Below are 20,775 nucleotides of genomic sequence, written 5' to 3'. Positions count from 1 at the left end.
TTTTTTTTTCAGAACTTGGATTTTTTTTTTGGATCGACCCAAATCAATTTTCCTCCGGGAGCCGGGGATCCCCTTTTCGTTTCTTCTTTTGACCTCGTCACTTTAAATATTTTATGGTACAAAAATATTATTAATCTAATTTACATAAAATATTTTAGATCTTTTGAATCGTATGACTACAATTAACTAATAATATTAAAATCCTTATAGGTATGTTTCGTTTCAGAACTTGGATTTCTTATCGTCTCAACCTATAGGAGATGGCCTTTGAGCGCTGGGTAACCATTTATAATTTATTTTTGTTGAATTTTATACATTAAATATTTAATGGAATAAAAATCAAATTCATTTAATTCACATAAAAAATCTTAGTAAATCTAATATGTTTGTTTTCAAAACTTGGATTTTTCTTTGTTGCTACATAATGAAATTGTCCGTCTAGAACTATGAACCAGTTAATTTTTTTTGATTTTTATACCATCAATAGATAATGGAATAATAATTTAATTCATTTAACTTACATAAAATATCTTAAATCTTAACTAATTAGAATATACTCTTTAAATCCCGTTCATAATTATGATGTATAATTAAATTTAAAAATTATCACTCTAATTGTATTTAAAAACTAGTTTATTTACCTGCCTTCGCACGGGACATTCTTGGCTGTGGCGTAGGTTGTTTATTACCCTACTTTATTTAAATCCATTGTTGGTGTAACTGTTGGTGGTTATTTAACAAATATAATATTTCAAATGAATCGGTATAATTGTTTTGGTGGTACGCTGAATTACTGTATTTGCTGGTTCCAATATTTTTAAAATCCCTTCTTATTCCATGTATTGAATATTGGATAGATCACCATTCAAATTTAAACTTCATATTGTTTTGAGATGTAGTGATGATCAGTGAATGAGTTATACCTGTCTTTGCCCATTAAGAAAATTTTGAGTTTTCAACTGCTTTTGGGTGTACTCATACAACCTATGCCTTTTCAAATATAAATCACCCGAAATAACGGTTGAAATAATATTTTGTTATGTATTTTAATATGTAAATATTAAATATTGCCATATCTATCACGCCTTGCTGTGCTATATTTAGACATATACTTATTAACTTACAGCAATGTTTAATTTATTTTGGATCATTATTTTTTTTATTTAATCATTTTATCGAGAAGTCTGACAATTCGAGGTTTCAAATATATGCTATTTATTGTAGTGTATTTGGATTACACTATAATTGATGTTTTTCCTTTTGTAGTGTGAACAAAGTAAATAGGAAGATTTTCTGATGCATTAGCAGGACACACACAGTTGTCCATTTGAGAAGCATGAATTTTCAAAATTCAGTTCACATATTTGTTTTAATTATCCTTGTGTTTTGTTAATGATCATTGCAAAATTGAGTCGCGCTGGAAACTGCGATTTTAATAATTTTCATAATTCTTAATCGGTAATTATTAAAATCAAAATATTAAACAAATCAAATATTTCCTAGGTAACCAAAAAATAAAAAATGTATGCATCCAGTTCAAAACTGTTTCGATCCTTTAATATGGGATTTTCGAAAAATCCTTTCTTATTACACACTAGGTAGGTATGCGTTTTAACGCTAGCGTACGCGTTTTGATAACTGGTTTTTGAAACAAATATTATCCGGAGCGTACACGCAGGAAATTGTGTAACCTAATCTCGTTGTCTAAAATACTGTCATTTGGTATTTAAACGTATTCGTGTACACATCGTACAACGTTTTATATAAAAGATTGCAACTTCGTAAGGAGTGAAAAAAATAGTAACTAATCGTTGATGGTGGGTACACCCCACTAATCCTTAATACTTCTTAAGAAACCACTTAACAAATTCAGTAATTATTAATTGTTTTTAGACGAATATTTAGTCATATCTTTAAGGGGGCTCGAACTAAGGTTAAGTAAAAATGTTGAGCCCTCGAGCATACTCAATATTCAAGTTTTGCATTACAACCAACTACTTACCTCTTTCTGAACTGTGTTAGGCATTAAATACATAAAAGTATTAGTGTAATAAAAAAAAATATATAAATGATTGATATCTACTATGTATTTTATTGTTATTGGTACCCTTAAATTAATATTTTTCTGCAAATAAATTTTCAATTTTTTCTGTATCAATCAATTTTAAAATATTTTTTTCTATACATAAAATGAAGGTACCTGTAAATCTTTTCTGAATCATTGTAGTTCCAAGGCATGTTTTAATTTTTAAAATTATAAAAATATCGCGATTTTATTGACTTTGTATATACCCGACATTAAATTTTAACTTGATATCGATTATATTTTACAAATATAATAATATTCCAGGCTATACATTTATTCTATGTATAAAACAATTATTACTATTATTATATTAGTCCCAATGAATGTTTTCCTTGAGTCTTGTATACTCGTATATTTTTTTGAGATAGCTTTAATTATTTATGATTTGTACTTTTATAGTCACTATAGTTATTATAACAAATTTTTGCATGAAAATTTAAAAAATTTAATTTAATTTTTTCTGTTACAGAACATCATTTATTTTTTACCAATATTTTACAAAATTACATGCGCACGTTAATAGTTATTGAAATATAACTTATCACTGTTGAGAATTGATAGAAAAAAACGTAAATTTTTGATAAAATGATTCATACGAATAAATTATGATTTGGTAGGATTGGAAAATTAATGAAAAATGTTGTAAGAACTTGAACCTTCTGGAAAGGGGCATAAAAAATGTTTGGGAGGGCTTAAGTCCCCACTAACAATTGTCTATGATTATGTATCTCTTGTTTTGATAAGAATTTCAATAATTTTGTATAAAAGGAAAATTTTAGTGTAATATCACTAAAGCTTATGGCGTGTACAGAATGATATTACATTGCACATACAAAAACAAAAAAAAAAAAATAACCAATTAAAAATATAGAATAGTTTAATAATAATAATAATGTAAAGGTATTTTTTTTTTATTATTTTTATAAAAAAATTGTCGAAATTAAGTAAAACTTACTTGGCATCTTAAACATTTCTCTTAACAATATAAGAACTACAAATAAATTTTATAAATACTTTATTGCAATAAGTATAATACTGTAGGTATTCATATAGTAGTTCTAACCAAACTTGAATTTTTTGAATTTGTGGTATCTTTTGAATGTGAATGTGCCACAACAACTGATAAACACTGAACCCATTCTTCAGCATTTTTACCACCTTTAGGTTTTAATATAAGAGATTCTTCTCCAGTAAATATTTCAAAAGCTTTTGGTATGTTTCGAGCACCACGACTTACTTTTACACTACGAATCTGATGAATATCAATAGGAGTTCCTTCTTTATCATTTTTCTAGAATAAATTATATAAAATTATGTATAAAATATGAATTATCTATATGTATTTAAAATTAATTTTATTAAGTGTTAGAAACTATATAAAATATTTCAATATATTAACTTTATTTATCAGAATATTAAATATGAAAACATGAATTAAAATAAATATTTCTTCAATAATCATCATATAAAAATATTAAAAATTCGTTGAAAAATAACTATTTTACTTTTTATAAGTTGTGAATAGATAGATCTCTATCGATCTCATAGATAAGTGGCATATTATCTAATATTAATTTTAGACTTTGATAGTGGTAAATAAAATTCAGTTAATAAGTGTATATAAGAAAGGTCAGGAAACAATTGCTTTTAAGGAATGGCTTAATTCATTAAAATTATACTATTTTTAAAATTGTTCAAGTGAAATAAATTTGTAATAAATATAAATTTTAACTTACTGAGCCTTTATATGAAAGATGCGCTCCAGATAGAGTGAAATATCGCGTTCTCCATCTTCTAAATAATCTCCACCTTCCTTTTTTCTCTTTAAGTTGACCTTCAATTACCGGTTGACTATCTTGTAAAAATCCAACAGCTCGTTCTGGATGATTGCACAAAAAGCAACCCCAACCCCCAGCATTTAAACTACAATGTTCAAATACATCAAAGTAACCACTATTACGAAGTTCATTTAAGACAGCATCTTGATCTTTGGCACAGGGAAAGGCAGAGGTTACTAATGTTAAAAATGGTCTAGTTTCACATTTAAGAATATCCCAACAGTTCTTTAAGGCACTGACTGAAGGATGCCGTGAACTAAGGGCTGATGATGATCTAGCTTGAAGTGCAAGAAACATAAGATGAATCCAAACACGTGGATGCCTTGTACGTACAGTAAAAAGAGCACGGTTGTAAAGACAATGTTCACCTCGACCTTCACATGCAAAATGCAGTTTAGCTGTTTTTTTTGCTCTTCTTTCTAAATTTTATATGATATATTTTTAAAATCAATGATATTCAAAATATAGATTTATCAACACAAACCTTCAATTGTACATTTAGCAGGAGGTGGAATTCTAACTGAAACTTTCTCCATATAAGCTTTAATTTTATCTAAATGTTTTTCACAGAAGTGTTGCATAGTGTCCCTCATTGGATATGGCTCGAATACACTTATCCTCTAAAACATAACATAGTGTTAAATGCAAAATTTTAAGTAAAATAATCAAGAAAAGAATCAGAATTTATTATTATTTTATATATTGTTGAATTACTTGAGAAACACTTGAGTTGATGATTGTAACACTTGTATTGTGATTTCGTCGTGGAGTAACAGTTGAATAAATACCGGTATTAATACCAACAGGATCAACATTAAGACTAGGTCCACTTGATTGGATGTGCCCTTGGGATGTTAGACTTTGATTTAACGGAGAACTGCCAGCAGTACTCAAAGGTCGAGATACTGAGTTTTGTACACGTCCAGTCAAAGTTTGACTAATTGAATTACCTAATGAATCTTTAGAGGTAGTACTGTAATTGAAATTTGTAGTTATTATACTCCCAGTCCCTCTGAAATAATTATTTTATAAATATGTAAATTAATAAATTATAGAAATTATGAAATTACAACTTACAAGGGTGTTGTAACTGTTACTCCACCACTTGATATTTTAGTTGTAGAAGGTTTATTACGATTTGATGTACTAGCAATACAAACTTGATTAGAACTTAGTTTAGTCATACTTTTATGCAAACCTCCAACTGATCCAACTCGACTACCAGATACTGCAAATAACAGTTAGTAAATTTAATTTACTTCAAAATTTTAAAATGCATAACTTAAGTTTAAAAATTATTTTGTAACACTGTCACAAAATAGTTTAATATTACTATATTATTAATATACATTATATTATATTATTTACATTACATTATATTAATATATATGTACCTGGAATTTCTCAAAACTTAATTTTATTTCTCTATCTTAAGTTTTGAGTTTTTACTGTTTAACCTAAAACTGTTTTGCTTACCAGCATTTAAACGTGTCATACTACGATGAGCATTTGATGACTGTAATCTTCCTGTGCTACGACTATCGGCCATTAATCTAGGTCTTGGAGTAATCACAATTCTATTTAAAAATTTGTATTATTCCTATAAGTAATTGATTATAAATAGTATTTATCAAAATAAACCTTGAATTTCTGCCATTATTATCTGTTTGAGTTGGTCTAGTAATATTTGAATTAGTTGGTGATTGATTTCCACCAACTTTAACTATTGTTACACCACCCGAAATCTGATTTACATGAGAACTAAAAAAAAAAACGTTTTATAAAATACCTTTTTTTAATTAAAAATAATAAATATAATGATTACTTAGTGTTCCTGCTAATTTGTAAGACTCCTTCTAAAATTTTATCCGTAAATAATATTGGAAAACAAGAACATAGAAATGTAGCTTCACGCACTAATAGACTTTGACTTCCTCGATCTACTTTAGGTAAATGATCCATAATAAAATTTAATGCTTCTTGTGCTTTTGACTATGTAAAAAAAATATTTTTATAAACAATTAAGACAATTTTTACATAAATATTAATAGTACAAACCTTATTTATTTTACCAACAGCCGATAAAACTTGAGCAGCAATACATAGAGCATTTGGATTACACTCGGCAGCTTTTTTAATTTTCAAAACATAATCAGATAAAAGTTGTGGTTGATTTTTAGCTAAATTAAGAAAAACTTGCAATGTAGCAACAACTGTTTGTGATATGCATAAATATTCACATAATTGTGGTAAACTAGCTTCTAATAACTATAAAATATATGTTATCTATAATAATTGAATATTATTATATTTTATTATTATACGAACTGATGGTTTATTATTGGCTATAAGTGAGCAAAGTTGTAATAAAGCCAATTTTTCAGTGAGTTCACATAATGGCAGTAATGAAACTAAAGCCATGGCGTGGTCATGAATAGGATCTCTTGTCACTTCATAAATTTGTGGAAGAACTCGACATAATGGATAGTTGCCTAAAATAAAATATAACATAATCAGTCGAATGTATTTGGTTTAGCATTAAATTAATATGATGTTTCAAAACCAACCTGAAATTATAGAATCTATTATTAATTGTATATGATTTGATAGCAATGGAGAATTGTCAATTGCTGCTAGAGATAAATATGATGCCATGTTTCTAGATAATACTTTATTTCCTTTATGTAAAAATTTTACAGCTACTGGTAATACTCTTTTCATGACTTCTTTTTTGCTATAATTCTAAAATAAAATTTAATTTAAGAAAACATTTAGAAATGTAGTGATTAATTTTTATATTAAGATACATACACAAGTTAAAATTTTTAATTAGAAATAATGTTTCTGAAATATAAATTAATCTATATTAGTAATATAAATTTATACGAACAAGAAACATGCAAGATATTATGTCTGATGATATTTTAGCATGAGGCGGATCTTCTTCTTTTTGTGATGGTTTAAGATTATGATTAAGACATGATTCCAATAATGTAACCAAAGCTTCTGCATGCTGTTCCATTGACCCAGTTTCTCTAAATTTTTAATATTTTTAAAATTAATAAATAAATTACAGTTCAGTTCGTAAATAAAATAATATTTAATATTCATAATTTAATTATTTTTGTATAGTTATAACTTATATAACCTAAAGAACTTAAAACTAAACTAACCTAAACTTGAAACCCATATACTATTGCTCTTGAAAAAAAATGATTCTGAGTCAGATATCAAGAAATATTTAAAAAATTTTTTTGTTAATTAATAATAGTTATGCAAAAGGAGCTTTTTATTAAATTATATAGACTTTTTATTGAAAATTATTCTTGAAAAACATAACTAAGAAGTCTTATGAAAATTATACCATATATAACAAATGATGATGTATTTAATGTAAATTTCAAGTTTCTACTATTATTATTTTTTGAGTTATGATGAAAACAAAAATTTGATATGAAAACTATTATGATGTAAATTTTGATGGTTTTTTTTTTAAATCATCATTCATCTTTTTTCCATAAGTATTAAGAAAATTGTTCATAAATTTATAAAATGATTTGTCAAAGTATCAACTTCATCACATTTTCCATCTTATATTTTGAGTTATTTTGGTTGAAATTGTACGCATTACACAAAAAAAATTTATATGATAGTTAAATCAATATTAAATCAATCTACATTTGCTTAGAATTTAGAAAATTTTAAATTAAGAGTACAATATAAAATTGTTTTAAACTTTTGAAATATAAAATTATAAAATTAAAATATTAATGTAAATAAGATTTGATTAGTTTATAAAATATAAAAACTATTTCAAAAATTTTTAATTATTGGAAAAAATAAATCTTTATCTTAACATTTATCATGACTTTATAAAATATTAGTTAAAATACAATAGTTTTTGGAAATTTATGTTTCTAGTAAATGTATTTAATTACCTATTTATTATTGAAGCCCTTATATTAAATAAGGATTTTTAATGTTGGTGTTTTTAGTAACTGATTGTTGTGTAAACAGATATTTAATATATTTAGATACAAATGTTTTGAAGAAATTGTAAATATTTTGAAATTAATTATTTTATAGTACAATTTTTACCTGATTGCAGTAGTAACTCTTGTGATGCATATTTCAACAACACTTTGATCATTGTCATTATTAACATAGTCAGGTAGACTTGTGATTTCACAAATTATATTAATTACTTCAGATAAATCATTCACAATAGCATCATCCGAAACAGTAAATAAATCACCGGCCTGCAAATTAAGATTTTAATTTATAACACATAATAAATATCTATAATTTAGATTATACCTTTGATAAATCTTTGTAGTTCAATACTTGTGTAAACAGTTCATGCATTTCTTAAAACTTTAAATACAGCTATAGATTCAAAATTCTACGAAAGAAATAAAATAATAATAATTGCATAAAAATGTGGAATATATTCATTATTTTACAATTGAGTTAGCAACTTAATCACTTTATTTGCATGCTGAAGGAAGCATAATTTGGTAGGTACTAGTCAATAAACCACAAATAATGCGCGTTCCAGGGACCTCAACAATGATAGCAAGATAGATTCAATACAGATATAAGAATTATAGACGGAACGGCAAATATCAAGACTAAAATGTGTGGAAAGGATTAATAAAAAGCTATTAAAGGCCTTAATGGTCCATAAAGCAAAAAAAAAAACCACTTAATTTATTGTTGGAAGCTAGTTGCTAAGGTATATGTAAAAAAAGACACTTAAAAAAATATATTAGGTAATTTTCAATCACGAGTGAAATATACTCATCAAAAATATAAAATATAAAATATACTCATTAAATATATCTAAATATTATAATAATAATATTTTACAGTATTAATTAAATTTATAAGAATACAATAAAATACAAAACATAGCATCTATGAATATTTTTTCATATAAGTAATATTATTACAGTACATATTGATCTAGAATCACTGAAATAATGAAGTTACTTAAAATCTATTTGTTTATTTTTAACTTTTCACTAATTATAAATTGGTAAATTTAAATTCTTTGTTAAGTAATAAATAAATAAATTATGCTTAAGTATCTAGATCATTTAAAATGTACAAAATCATTATAATAATATAAGTTCTATCAAAATTATATCAATAGAAGGTAATTTTACAGTTCAATTAAATTAAATGCTTGTTTTAATAGTAAAATGTTTCTTTAAATTATTATTTGTACACAATATATTGGGCTAAATAATTATTTAGCTATCTAATTCTATCTATTCTAGGCAATGTATACTAGAAGTAGTTCCTTTTGTTATTACATTTGTAATCTTTGATAATTTATATTTATTGCTATTTATGTGATTTGGTGGTAATACAATATTCTAATTTTAAAATAATTATCCTGAATAATAAAAATCATTAATAAAAGCTTGAGAAAGTGACATGCATAAGCAAAATAATAAGTAAAATTAAAAAATAAATTTAAAATGTTTCTTAAATAAAAATAGAAAATAAAATTATATATATATAATCACCTTTTATTACTAATTTAACTATATGATAAAAATTTACCTTTAAATAAATGTTAAGCTTTAAATTATCACAAAACAATTAAAATATGCAATATTTTTTAAATTTAATAAGAATATAAAATATTATGTATAAAAATGCTGCAATTCAGTAGGTAATAAATGTAATACAATAACAATTTCTATAAGTTTACTAACACAGTAATAATGTATAAAATATAAGAATAAAAAAGTAATAAATCAGAGGTGTACTAAGATATAATTCGGACATTAAGTTTCTAAACTTTTGCGATGGTAAAGTTTTGTTTTTCAAAATAATAATAAATTAAACAAGAATAACATAAATATTAAAATTGTGATAACGGAAACTCCACGTTAAAATATTGATAACATAACAGTGAGTTCAGTTAGAACACCCATAAGAACTTGGAATTTATGTATTAATTCCCTAATTCTTATTATTAAAGAGAAATTAAAGCATATTCATAAAAGTATAATTATATTTTTAAAAAACTGAATAAAAACATCAAAAAGTATTAAAAATTATTCAAACAATAGAATTTGAAAAATTGAATATTTCTTATAAACATGACCTCATTTTGATGTATTCGAATGTTGGTCACTCTATATTTTCATTACTTAGCTGAATACTAAAAACACCAAAACTTATCGTAAACAAATAATGGGTCTAGGTAGGTACCTCTATACTACATGTCCACATTGAACATCAATGGATGTTCGAATGTTAAATTTTGTTCTTAACTATTTGTCGGTCATTTTTTTTTCCATTTCTTTATATTATTGTTATGAATATTTTATTTTGTTGATAACTATTTTCCCTTTTTGTTATTCAGTTTTGCATTTTCATAAAACGTGATAATTCCTATAACGAACTGTTTATAACAATTTCAAGTGATTCATTTCTCTTTCAACAAACATGGCGTAAGTATTGAACTCGATAATTTACAATTAACGATTGGTCTATTCATTTTATTTTGAACGACATTTTTTGAATAACAAATTTAGAGTTGACAGTTTGTCTGAAGATTCATCTGCAGATTCTGTAAAAATCATCGATAACAGTCGATTAGATAAGAAAAAAAAGAAAAAGAAACATAAGCATAAAAGTGAACGGTAAGTTCAATGTTAAAATACTTTTAAAAAACTTATTATTAAAATTATTGAATTACAATTTTACTGTACTATACTATTTTTGTTTATATTTATAATATTTCACATTGGTTATTAGTACACTTGACCACATGGTTTAGGTATTAGTAGATATTGATTTTATACATTAGTTTTAATTGCTTTACTTATGCAATATTTTATTCATATTCTGTAAAATCCAAGATAAAAAAATTTGTTTATAATTTAATAAGCAAATAGTATATAGAAATAAATAAATAAATAAATAAATAAATGCTTATTCTAGATTATTATTATATTTGTTAAGTATTTGTTAGTAAAATTACCATTGAAAATTGGGTAGTCACAATTTAATGTCTTTGTTTAAACCTAATGATGAATTTTTTATTTGAAACCAGTTGTACTTTACAAATATAATAATACTCCAGGCCAAGCATTTATTTATCTCTATTTATAAACTACTTGTTTATTTATTTATATATTAATTTACAAGTATTAACCATTTACTAATTTTTATTTTATTATTTAATAGATTTAGGTAAGTATCGTCAAATCTTTCTTATTTTGGCTTAAGTTAGTTTTTGATTTATATAATAACCATTTTAAGAATTGTTTATCTACAGTTTAATCAATGAATGGGTTTGTTTACTTGCTAGTGATATATACATGTGATCATTCTTATTTATTTTGTTTGACTAGAAATATATTTCTGTTTTTTTTTTTTTTATATATAGTTTATATTTTAAGGACTACATTAAATTTTTAACTATGTGATTTTTAATGTTATAGAAAACATAAAAAAACCAAAAAAGAAAATGGAGAATCTAAATTACGTGATAAAAAAAAATCAAATGGTGACCATGTTCAAAATGGAAAACAAAAACGACCACCATCACCACCACCACCAGACATAAGTAAAAAGAAGAAAATTGAAAAACCAACAATAACTGAAATTAATTTGGATGAAGAAGAAATGAATTTGGAAGAATTGATTAAGCAAAAGGTATTTTTTTTAATAAAAATAATATTTTATCTTTTTTAATTGTTTATGAAGTATTCCTCAAAAATTTCTATAGTCCCCTCCCAAAATTAAACATTCTTAGTATTATTTATTTGTTATAATAATTCAAGACCCTTAAAAAAATTCGTACAAATGTTCGCCTATGATAAAAACTAATATTTTCCCTATAAATAAATGATTAAATTAAAATATATTCAGAGTATTTCTAAAATGGTTGAGAAAACTAGTATACTTGTACTCCTTGCAATGGCCAAATGAAGAATCTTCAAAACCGGGATTTTATTTAATTATCTTTAAAACATTATTTCAAATCTAAAATATTAAGTCTCGTAAGAAATATATTTACTTTTTGTTTATAAATATATTTTATTTTTGAGCATAAATTCTGTATTAACATTTAAAATTATGGGAAAAGTATTATCCTTAATGTTTCTATTGGCTCAGTGCTGAATAAAACAAATTTATATGCTATTTTATGACTTTCAATTAATTATACTTAATAACACAATTTTTTATTTTGCCAAATCCAGATTTTATTTTTATAAAGTTAATAAAATACCAGAAAACTATACTTTATTTTTTTCAGATTAAATCGGATTACTTTGTATGTTATTTATATAATATAATATTTTTCAAAAAATAATTTACTTATTACAATAAAATTACATTAAAAAATTTTAAATTTTCCATGTATAATTTTTTGAAATTCTAGATGGAAGTAAAGATAAATTTTGTAATTACATTAAAAAGAATTTAAATTCTTATAAAATATTGTTTGTAATTTAAATCGGAAATCTAAATTTGTATAATGGTTCAATAGTTCATATTCAAAATGAATGTGCCATCTGTTTTGTTTTTCGTTTGATGAATAGATTTATGGACTTTTCCTTAGTACTTTTTAAGATTAAAATAAATTATATGTTTTTTTTAATTTAAATGTACTATAAACAATTTTTATTTTAGGCGCTACTTCAAGCTCGACTAGGAGCTTATTTGTCTGAATCAGATGACGGAGATAAGTCGATTTCAAAAAGAAAACCAACCATGAGAAAATCAGTTGAAACTATTAATTTGATTGATGATGAATCGGATGAAGAAAATAAAATTAAGAATTTTGAACGGTATATTGTTGCTTCTGATGAGTTTTTTATTATAAAGATATTAATTATTAATTTACTAATTTTTTTTTTTTTTTTGATAGTATAAGAAGTCCATCAAAGCGTAATCATGGTGGTGCCAATCAAGAAATAAAAAAATCAACTCGAGATAGAAGTTTAAGTAAAGACTTAATTCATTCAAAGTCAGATCGATTAAAAAAAGAGAAAGATCGTGAAAAAGAACGAGAACGTGATAAAGACTATGAAAGATCTCGAGAAAAAGATAAAGAACGACAAAAGAAGATTAAACATTTGGAAGATGAAAAACGACGTGAAATTAGGCGAAAAGAAGAGGAGATTAAAAAAAGAGAAGATGATTTAAGAAGACGTGAACTAAGAAGACGAGATGAAGAAATAAAAGAGATAGAAGAAGAAGCAAAAAGGCGAACAGAAGAAGTTCGAAGACGAGAAGAACAAATAAGACAACGTGAAGATCAATTAAGAAGGAGACGAGAACGTATAAAAAGTCCTATATGTAAGAATTAAACATTATGTAATTATTTTATCAGTTAAATTGAATAAAACTTTTTTTTTAGCCAATAGAGATCGCAATGCAAGAAGTCCCCTTGGTAAATGTTTTATTTATTTTATTATAAAATGTACTATAAGGATTATAATTATGTTAAATTACTGTAAAATTAATTAGTTTTTTCATCAATAATTTTTATTACAAATAAATAAATAATAAACTATTATTTTTATTTATTTTTATCATTTTGGTTTTAGCTTCTAATCGATACAGAGATCGGGATCGTGAACGTGATCGTGACAGAGAAAGAGAGCGAGATAGAGATCGGGACAGAGATAGAGATAAAAGATATAATAGAAGGTATGATAGAAGATCCCATAGTAAAGAACGGCATTCTAGGTAAGTAAGTTTCAATTTCAGTTTGCATTAACTTGTAAATATAATTTATTTGAGTTATTACTTAAGTTTAAATTTCACTGGACGAATAATTAATTTTAAAATGTATTTGTAGATCTCATAAAGGAAAAGATAGAGGCGACAAATATAAAGATAGTTTTTCTGAAGGTCTTAAACGTGATGATAAATCATCTTCTGATTCTGAGTGAGTATATGTCATGTTTTGCTAATATTTCTCGCTTTAAATTTAAAGTTAGATTAATTGTTAATTTAATTAAATATATTATAATTTTTTTTTGAAAACTTTTTTTGAATTTTGGGTTATAAATTAATTCTTCAACGGCTATTATTTGTATTGCTCCGGCGCCCAATGTACTTAACAATATTATTATAATATTTATAGTTATGAAAACTCCTAATAGTGACCACCGTGAGCCCGTATTTATTTTTTTACAAATTTACCATTGTATTAATATAATGTAACATGACATAAACAAATTGTATAACCATAGGTAATTCGTAAACAATTATGTTTAACCATTAGGTTATCAGCTCATACACAATATTATTTCTGTTCATTATAATACTGCATACATTTGCATGCAAGCGAATTCATTGTACAGTGTATACTAGTCAGTAGTCAGTTTATTATTTTCCAATTTTTTACTGCATATTATACCGCATATTTTAGTATTTTTTTAGCGCATAAAGTTCCGAGCCTTGCTTATAATTAATAAGTAAATTAGTAAGGCTTTTTATATAATTCATGAATATTAAAATTATTTTATAGTATTGATGTTAATATAAATATTGCTGAAGATGAAAATGAAGAAGAAATTATTGAGAAAAGAAGAAAGCAGAGAGAGGAATTATTAAAGGTATTTTATAAGTTTATTTAATAGCTTTAAAAATAATAATTCTCTTGTTTATTTTTTACATAAATTTAGAGATTAGGAGCAAATAATAGTAATTTGCATAGTGAAGATTCTATGAATCCTTCTCCTCATGGAAGTTATGCAACTGAAACATCTGCTCAGCATTCCCCAGAACCTCCTTCTCCCAAAGAAATTGATAAAAGATTAAATGATTCTGATTCAGCACCAGAAAAAGAAACTGCAAAGCCAGATCACGTTTTAAATCCTGATTTAATAAAAGGCAAATGGGATATGTTTGCTGAAGCTGATTCATTTCATGCTACACAACATGTAAATATTAATACTGTGTATTACTTATACTGGTCAATTAAAGTATGAAATAAATTTTTATATTATTCAGACTCCACAACCAGATGGTATACCAAATGGAAACAAAAGTGTTCCTGAAAATCCATCTTTAACAGACAACTGGGATGATGCCGAAGGTTATTATCGTGTGAGAATTGGTGAAACAATGGATTCACGGTATACTGTATATGGTTATACTGGACAAGGAGTATTTTCTAATGTTGTCCGTGCTAGAGATGCTGTACGAGATAATCAAGATGTTGCTGTTAAGATAATACGAAACAATGAAATCATGTAAGTTCTTCACATCAAATGTATAATATTTTAATTATTGTATTATAATTTTTATAATTTAATCTAGGCACAAAACAGGATTAAAAGAGTTAGAAATATTAAAACGATTAAATGATTCTGATCCTGATGATAGATTTCATTGTTTACGTTTATACAGACATTTTTTTCACAAACAGCATTTATGTATGGTTTTTGAACCACTTAGTATGAATCTTAGAGAGGTAAAGTATATTATTTATTAAAATTTGTTACGTTTATTTTATTTTATTTATTATTATTATTATTATCATTATTATTATTTTATATAATAATCTATAAACTATATATTAGAATAAGTTGATTATTAACATTGATTGATAGGTGTTTTTTAAACTTAGTCTTCAAAATACATATCTAGTCAAAATACTTATCTTTAAAATGTAATATTTCTTTAATATTTTCTATTATTTTATTATAATAATTTATGAATTAAATTTTAAAGATAATTGAAACATACAACATACAGTTAAATTATACTTTTTTTTTTAAGACATTTTTTTCTTACCGCTATGTGTTTAATTGTATAACTATTTTCAGCTCTATTTAAGTTTAAATCATCACTATCTACTCATCCACCCTCTTAAGATTGCTAGTGTAACTGCTCTACCTTTGTGTGTGCCATGGACATTGTATTTTGAGTATTAGTAAATCAATCAATATATATATCAAAAATATAATGGTTTTAATAAATATCTGATCCCTAATAATCAATTATTTTACTAGAGATAGATTAATATTATCTTTACGATTGATATTTAGTATTTTCTGTTTAACTTAATTTTTGAGTAGTTTTTGTATCACGATTATTATTATAAGAACTACTTATTTGATTAAATAAATTATAACATATTATAAATTTAAAGGTACTTAAGAAGTATGGCAAAGACATAGGATTGCACATTAAAGCTGTTCGTTCATATAGTCAACAGTTATTTTTAGCTTTGAAGTTGATGAAAAAGGCAAATATCTTACATGCTGACATCAAGCCTGATAATATTTTAGTGAGTATTTTATTAAATTTTAACTATAATTTAGATTTAAGTTGAGCAAGACGGAATTCCAGGATTTAGTATTGATTTCTGGCCAATGTTATTGCAAAATTATGATCATAATATTGACATTATTTGCCTTTTGGTAATTAGGTATTACCAAGTCCAGTTCAACTATGATACAACTCCTTGGAAAAATTAATTTCTGTGGTCTGCAGTTCCTGCGAATCTCATATTCCTGGTTATAACAAAAATAAAACTTTAATATTACTTTATTCATAAGTATATTCTTTTTGTTTTAATTCTAGGTAAATGAGAGTAAGTTAGTATTAAAATTATGTGACTTTGGATCAGCTTCTCACATTTCCGATAATGAAATCACCCCATATTTGGTCAGTCGATTTTATCGATCCCCTGAAATAAGTAAGTTCTTATTTATAATGTTTGTAAATTAATTAAGTTCATTTATGTGGATATTTTTTTAGTTTTAGGTATTCCATGTGAATTTGGAATCGACATGTGGTCTGCTGGTTGTACTATTTATGAACTTTACACCGGCAAAATATTATTTCCTGGAAAAACTAATAATCAAGTAATTAAATTAATTTTTTTATTATAACTAAAATGTTATGAAATTTTAATTTAATTAATAATGAATCATCATTTTTTTTTTTTATTCTTAGATGTTGAAATTTTTTATGGATTTGAAAGGGAAAATGGCCAACAAAACTATTAGAAAAGGAATGTTCAAAGATCAACATTTTGATAGTAATTGCAATTTCCTATATCATGAAGTTGACAAAGTTACTGAACGGGTATGTTTTCATGTTTTTTTTAACACAAGTTGATCTTATTTTAATCCTTACATTACTTAAGTTCTACATTTTAAGTTAGTTTTTTATAGAGAAATAAAATACATTTTGAAGTAACAAAATAAAATAATAACTATATATTTGTATAATGAATAATGTATATTTAAAATCTATAATATTTATATACTAATTTATTTATAATAATAGCAAAATAGAATTCTAGAATTTATTTGGTAATTACTGGTCATTATCTTTGCAAGAATATATTTTGTAATTTTAATATTGTATGTAAAGTAAATAATCATTTCTAAAGCCTATTTAAATTTAATACATTTTTATCTAAAATTTTATTTCATAATTTTTATATAAATTGAGTTAAATATATATTAAACGAAAAATCTAGAAGTTAGAACTATATAAAGATTGTATAGGTGCTTGAAATATATAGTATATACCAAATTTTAGCTCATTATCTAAAATTTAAGCAAAACGGAATTCTAGAATTAATTTTTTAATTTCTGGCCATTGTGTTTGCAAAAATATGTTCTATATTTTGAATATTGTATGCTTTGTAAACTATTATTACTATTGCAAATTCAAATATAATACATTTTTGTTAGGAATTGTATTTTATAATTATTATTAGTTAAACATTTAATGGTAATACTTAATTAATAGGTACATAATAACATTTAAATGCCATTATGTCCTCCTGTGTTATTAAACTATAACTGATTAAAGTGAGGTCAAAATATTTTTTGAAATTAGGAAATATCTTTAGAATATGTTAATAATGGTACTCAGTTAATTTTTCAAATTACTACAGTTAATATTAAGAAACTAGTTTTATTAGTGTTAACTATAAATTTCCTTAAAAATGACAACTAAACTAGGCCCGTTTTACACAAACCACTTTGAGTGTTGCCACAGAAATACATAGTAACATAATATTTTATATATTGTTTTTTTTTTTATGTAATGTTTAAGTGTAGTGTACTCATATATCAGGGGTGACTAGCAGATTGAACGTGTTATAAATTTGAGTCAATTATGACTCCTTTTTTTTTTTCTTTCAAGAATATTTAAATTTAGATAAATAACTATGAAAAATAGAATTTTATACCAAGATCAAGTAGGTTTAGAGGTATAGTGAACGTAATCTAATGAAATCCGTAGTAAATAACGGTCTTTATAGAGTTCGTATAAATTTAAATATGTGTATGTCAAATTGTAAAATTTAAGTTATTATTATTATTATTTTTTATTGCTTTTAAAGATCTATTCAGGACCTTCGCTGTTTCTACTATTTCTTGACACCTTTCCCTATTTTCAGTCTTTTAACTTTGCTCCTGGTGCAATCTTTGCCAGATCTAGTTTTAATATGTTCATCCATATTTGCCTAGGGCAGCCTCTGGGTTTTCTACCATTGATTTTACCTATCAGAACTTGTTTACAGGGACCATTATTTTTCCATAAGTGTCCTGCCCATTAAATTTATTTGCTTCTGTTAAATGCTATAAGTTTGATTTTTGAAATTACTGGTAGATATCCTCGTTATTTCTTAATCGATATTCTCCATTTTCAGGAATAGGACCATAAATTCGACAGTACATTTCTTTCGAAAATTAACAATTTCTCTTTGTATCATCAAGTTATTATTACATATTAATATTTTAAATAGAAGACATGCATGTATATAAAATATTTTTGATCGGTCACAACCTTTTTTTTTTTTGTCAATCGTGAACTTTTTAAAAGTTGGCCACTCCTGGTGTACATTATTATGTGGTTGTTTTGGAAATGAAGATTATTAGTTAGGTAATCTACATTTGTTTAAATTATGTACCCGATTTCGAAAAAAATTTCTTATGTGTTCGCAATTTACTTGCAAGGCTCGAATAACATAATTTGCAAATTGTAGTATTCATTGTGACAAAGACTATTAGACTATATGCCACTAATCACAGTTACGAATTATCACCGCAAATCATCAGACATAATTTTTATACTCCAAGTAATATTCTAGAAATATTGCAGTCTATTATTCCAGAACATACTATTTCCTTAAATTTTCTGGAGGTTCTTAAACTTGTGATCAATAATTAGTGGCGTGATCCGTATTAAGTTAATGAACTATTTTAATGTGTTTCTTACTGCAGCGCCAAAAAATGTGGTACAATTTCTAGTGATGACCAACCACATAAACGTGTTTGTGGCCCCATAATTTCGTGGTGACACGTATGTAAACATAAATTAAAAATAATGTATTTTCATCAGTGGTGCCACTGTATCTTTTCTGTGACAATACACTAAGTGGTATTAAGTATGAAACTGACCTAATTTCTATGTATGTCCATGAGTATATAATTATTAATTATTTTTACTACACTTATATTAAAATAAAATATTCTTTTATGATACTCTCTTATAATGTATAATTTATTTTTAGTTTTCTGATTTTTAATTATTTCATTGTTTTTTATTTTTTAGGAAAAAATTATAACAATGTCTTCAATAAATCCTAGTCGTGATCTATATACTGAATTATTGGGAAATCAAAAATTACCTGAAGATCAAATTCGTAAAGTGGGCCAATTAAAAGATTTACTCGATAAAATATTGACTTTGGATTCTTCAAAACGCATTGGAATATCACAAGCTTTGGTACATCCATTCATATCGGAAAAAAATTGATCAGTGTCCATAGTTATGCTTAGAAAAACTAACTCTAAACTTTGATTTTATTTTTTTGGTTCTTTAGAATCAAAGTAATTTAAAAAAACTTATTAGAAGTTTTCATATATTTAAATTATTTTTCACTTACATTATTTTGTACACAGTTATTTTTCTTTTCATCTATAAATATAAATTACAATTTATTGCAAAATGGTCATATTTCGGCTCGTATATTGTAGTTATGAAATGACAAATTATTGTTGATAATAAAGTACAATTTTAAAAAATAGTCTTTTAACATTTCGATTTTAAAATCTATTTACTCCGTGTGATGTTTTAATGTTTTATTATAGAATTCTTTCTATTTAATGATTTTTGTTTGTTTTGCAGAATGAAAACAAATTTGAAAAATCATACAACATGTAGAAATTGTCAGAAATCATTTCTCCAATATTAATTTGGTAATTAAATGATTATTATCAGGAAATCTAATTTAACTGTTGAATGAGACATTTTTAATGATGATAACTTAATGCCATTTTATTTTATTGGTTTCCTACTACAACTATTAGTGCGTACTTGGTTAGTTTGTGACAGTTTCAGATTTAATAAGAATTTGAATTTATGATATATAAATTATGTCTATAAATGTGATATTAGGTTTACCATAAATTGTTTATGAAAAATATCCCTAAAATCTGGAGTTGTCACTAGAAATGATTTCCTCTACAATTTACTTTACCTTTCAATTAGATAGGGTATAGATAATATTTGCAGTTTTAATTTCTTTGTGAGTCGTTCATTTTTCAGGGTTATCAAACAGAGAAGTGAATCAGAAATGGCTAGTTGGTATCCATACAGGTAATAAAATAATTTGATTAATGAGAATACATTGATATTTTCTTGGTAATTATTTCATATAAGAATGATTTTTATCGTTATTATTTTCTTTTAATCATCTCCATTATTCCTTACTTCTTTGAATACAAGTCACATATAATTAATTTTCATTAAAAACATGTGGTTATTTTTCATGCAAAGTTTTTAATTTTTTTTTTGCAACTTTTAGGCAGTGCTCGGAAAGTTCCTTTTTCAATG

General features: G+C 24.8%; 2 protein-coding genes and 1 long non-coding RNA gene across 5 annotated transcripts in view; 2 read left to right on the top strand and 1 right to left on the bottom strand.

The window, feature by feature from the left end:
* The window catches only part of LOC112693377, a 2,928-nt gene extending 1,474 nt beyond the window's left edge, over positions 1-1,454 (top strand). The window contains exons 5-6 of the long non-coding RNA XR_003149470.1: positions 13-116; positions 211-1,454. This is a non-coding gene — a long non-coding RNA (uncharacterized LOC112693377). The remainder of the gene's footprint in view (positions 1-12; positions 117-210) is intronic.
* Positions 1,455-3,084: 1,630 nt separating this feature from the next.
* Positions 3,085-9,536, bottom strand: LOC112693376 (protein melted). 3 transcript variants are annotated; one of them, XM_025568409.1, is made up of 15 exons: positions 9,496-9,536; positions 8,242-8,326; positions 8,023-8,183; positions 6,815-6,959; positions 6,492-6,666; positions 6,253-6,416; positions 5,983-6,192; positions 5,750-5,916; positions 5,566-5,685; positions 5,401-5,501; positions 5,002-5,152; positions 4,639-4,936; positions 4,409-4,544; positions 3,823-4,343; positions 3,085-3,377 (listed from the first exon to the last, which is right to left on the bottom strand). In XM_025568409.1, the coding sequence occupies exons 2-15, from the start codon at positions 8,287-8,289 to the stop codon at positions 3,132-3,134; spliced, it is 2,643 nt and encodes an 880-aa protein (XP_025424194.1). In that variant the 5' UTR covers positions 8,290-8,326; positions 9,496-9,536; the 3' UTR covers positions 3,085-3,131. The 3 variants fall into 3 exon arrangements, with proteins under 3 accessions (XP_025424194.1, XP_025424196.1, XP_025424195.1); XM_025568411.1 differs by having other exon boundaries at positions 4,639-4,897; XM_025568410.1 differs by lacking the exon at positions 9,496-9,536 and adding an exon at positions 9,459-9,477.
* Positions 9,537-10,139: 603 nt separating this feature from the next.
* On the top strand, positions 10,140-20,565 carry LOC112693356 (serine/threonine-protein kinase PRP4 homolog). The gene is made up of 19 exons (XM_025568370.1): positions 10,140-10,394; positions 10,479-10,586; positions 11,391-11,604; positions 12,586-12,743; positions 12,824-13,254; positions 13,316-13,348; positions 13,506-13,647; positions 13,760-13,849; positions 14,435-14,522; positions 14,592-14,849; positions 14,920-15,161; positions 15,229-15,382; positions 16,064-16,201; positions 16,498-16,612; positions 16,675-16,781; positions 16,873-17,004; positions 19,492-19,665; positions 20,068-20,138; positions 20,488-20,565. Exons 1-18 carry the CDS (start codon positions 10,390-10,392, stop codon positions 20,101-20,103), a joined length of 2,625 nt encoding a protein of 874 aa, XP_025424155.1. The 5' UTR covers positions 10,140-10,389; the 3' UTR covers positions 20,104-20,138; positions 20,488-20,565.
* Positions 20,566-20,775: the final 210 nt, after the last annotated feature.

The sequence above is a fragment of the Sipha flava genome, unplaced genomic scaffold (genome assembly GCF_003268045.1).
Source record: "Sipha flava isolate LNK unplaced genomic scaffold, YSA_version1 85_pilon_pilon, whole genome shotgun sequence".
Classification (NCBI taxonomy): Eukaryota; Metazoa; Arthropoda; class Insecta; order Hemiptera; family Aphididae; genus Sipha; species Sipha flava.
This window is presented reverse-complemented; position numbering and strand designations above follow the sequence as displayed.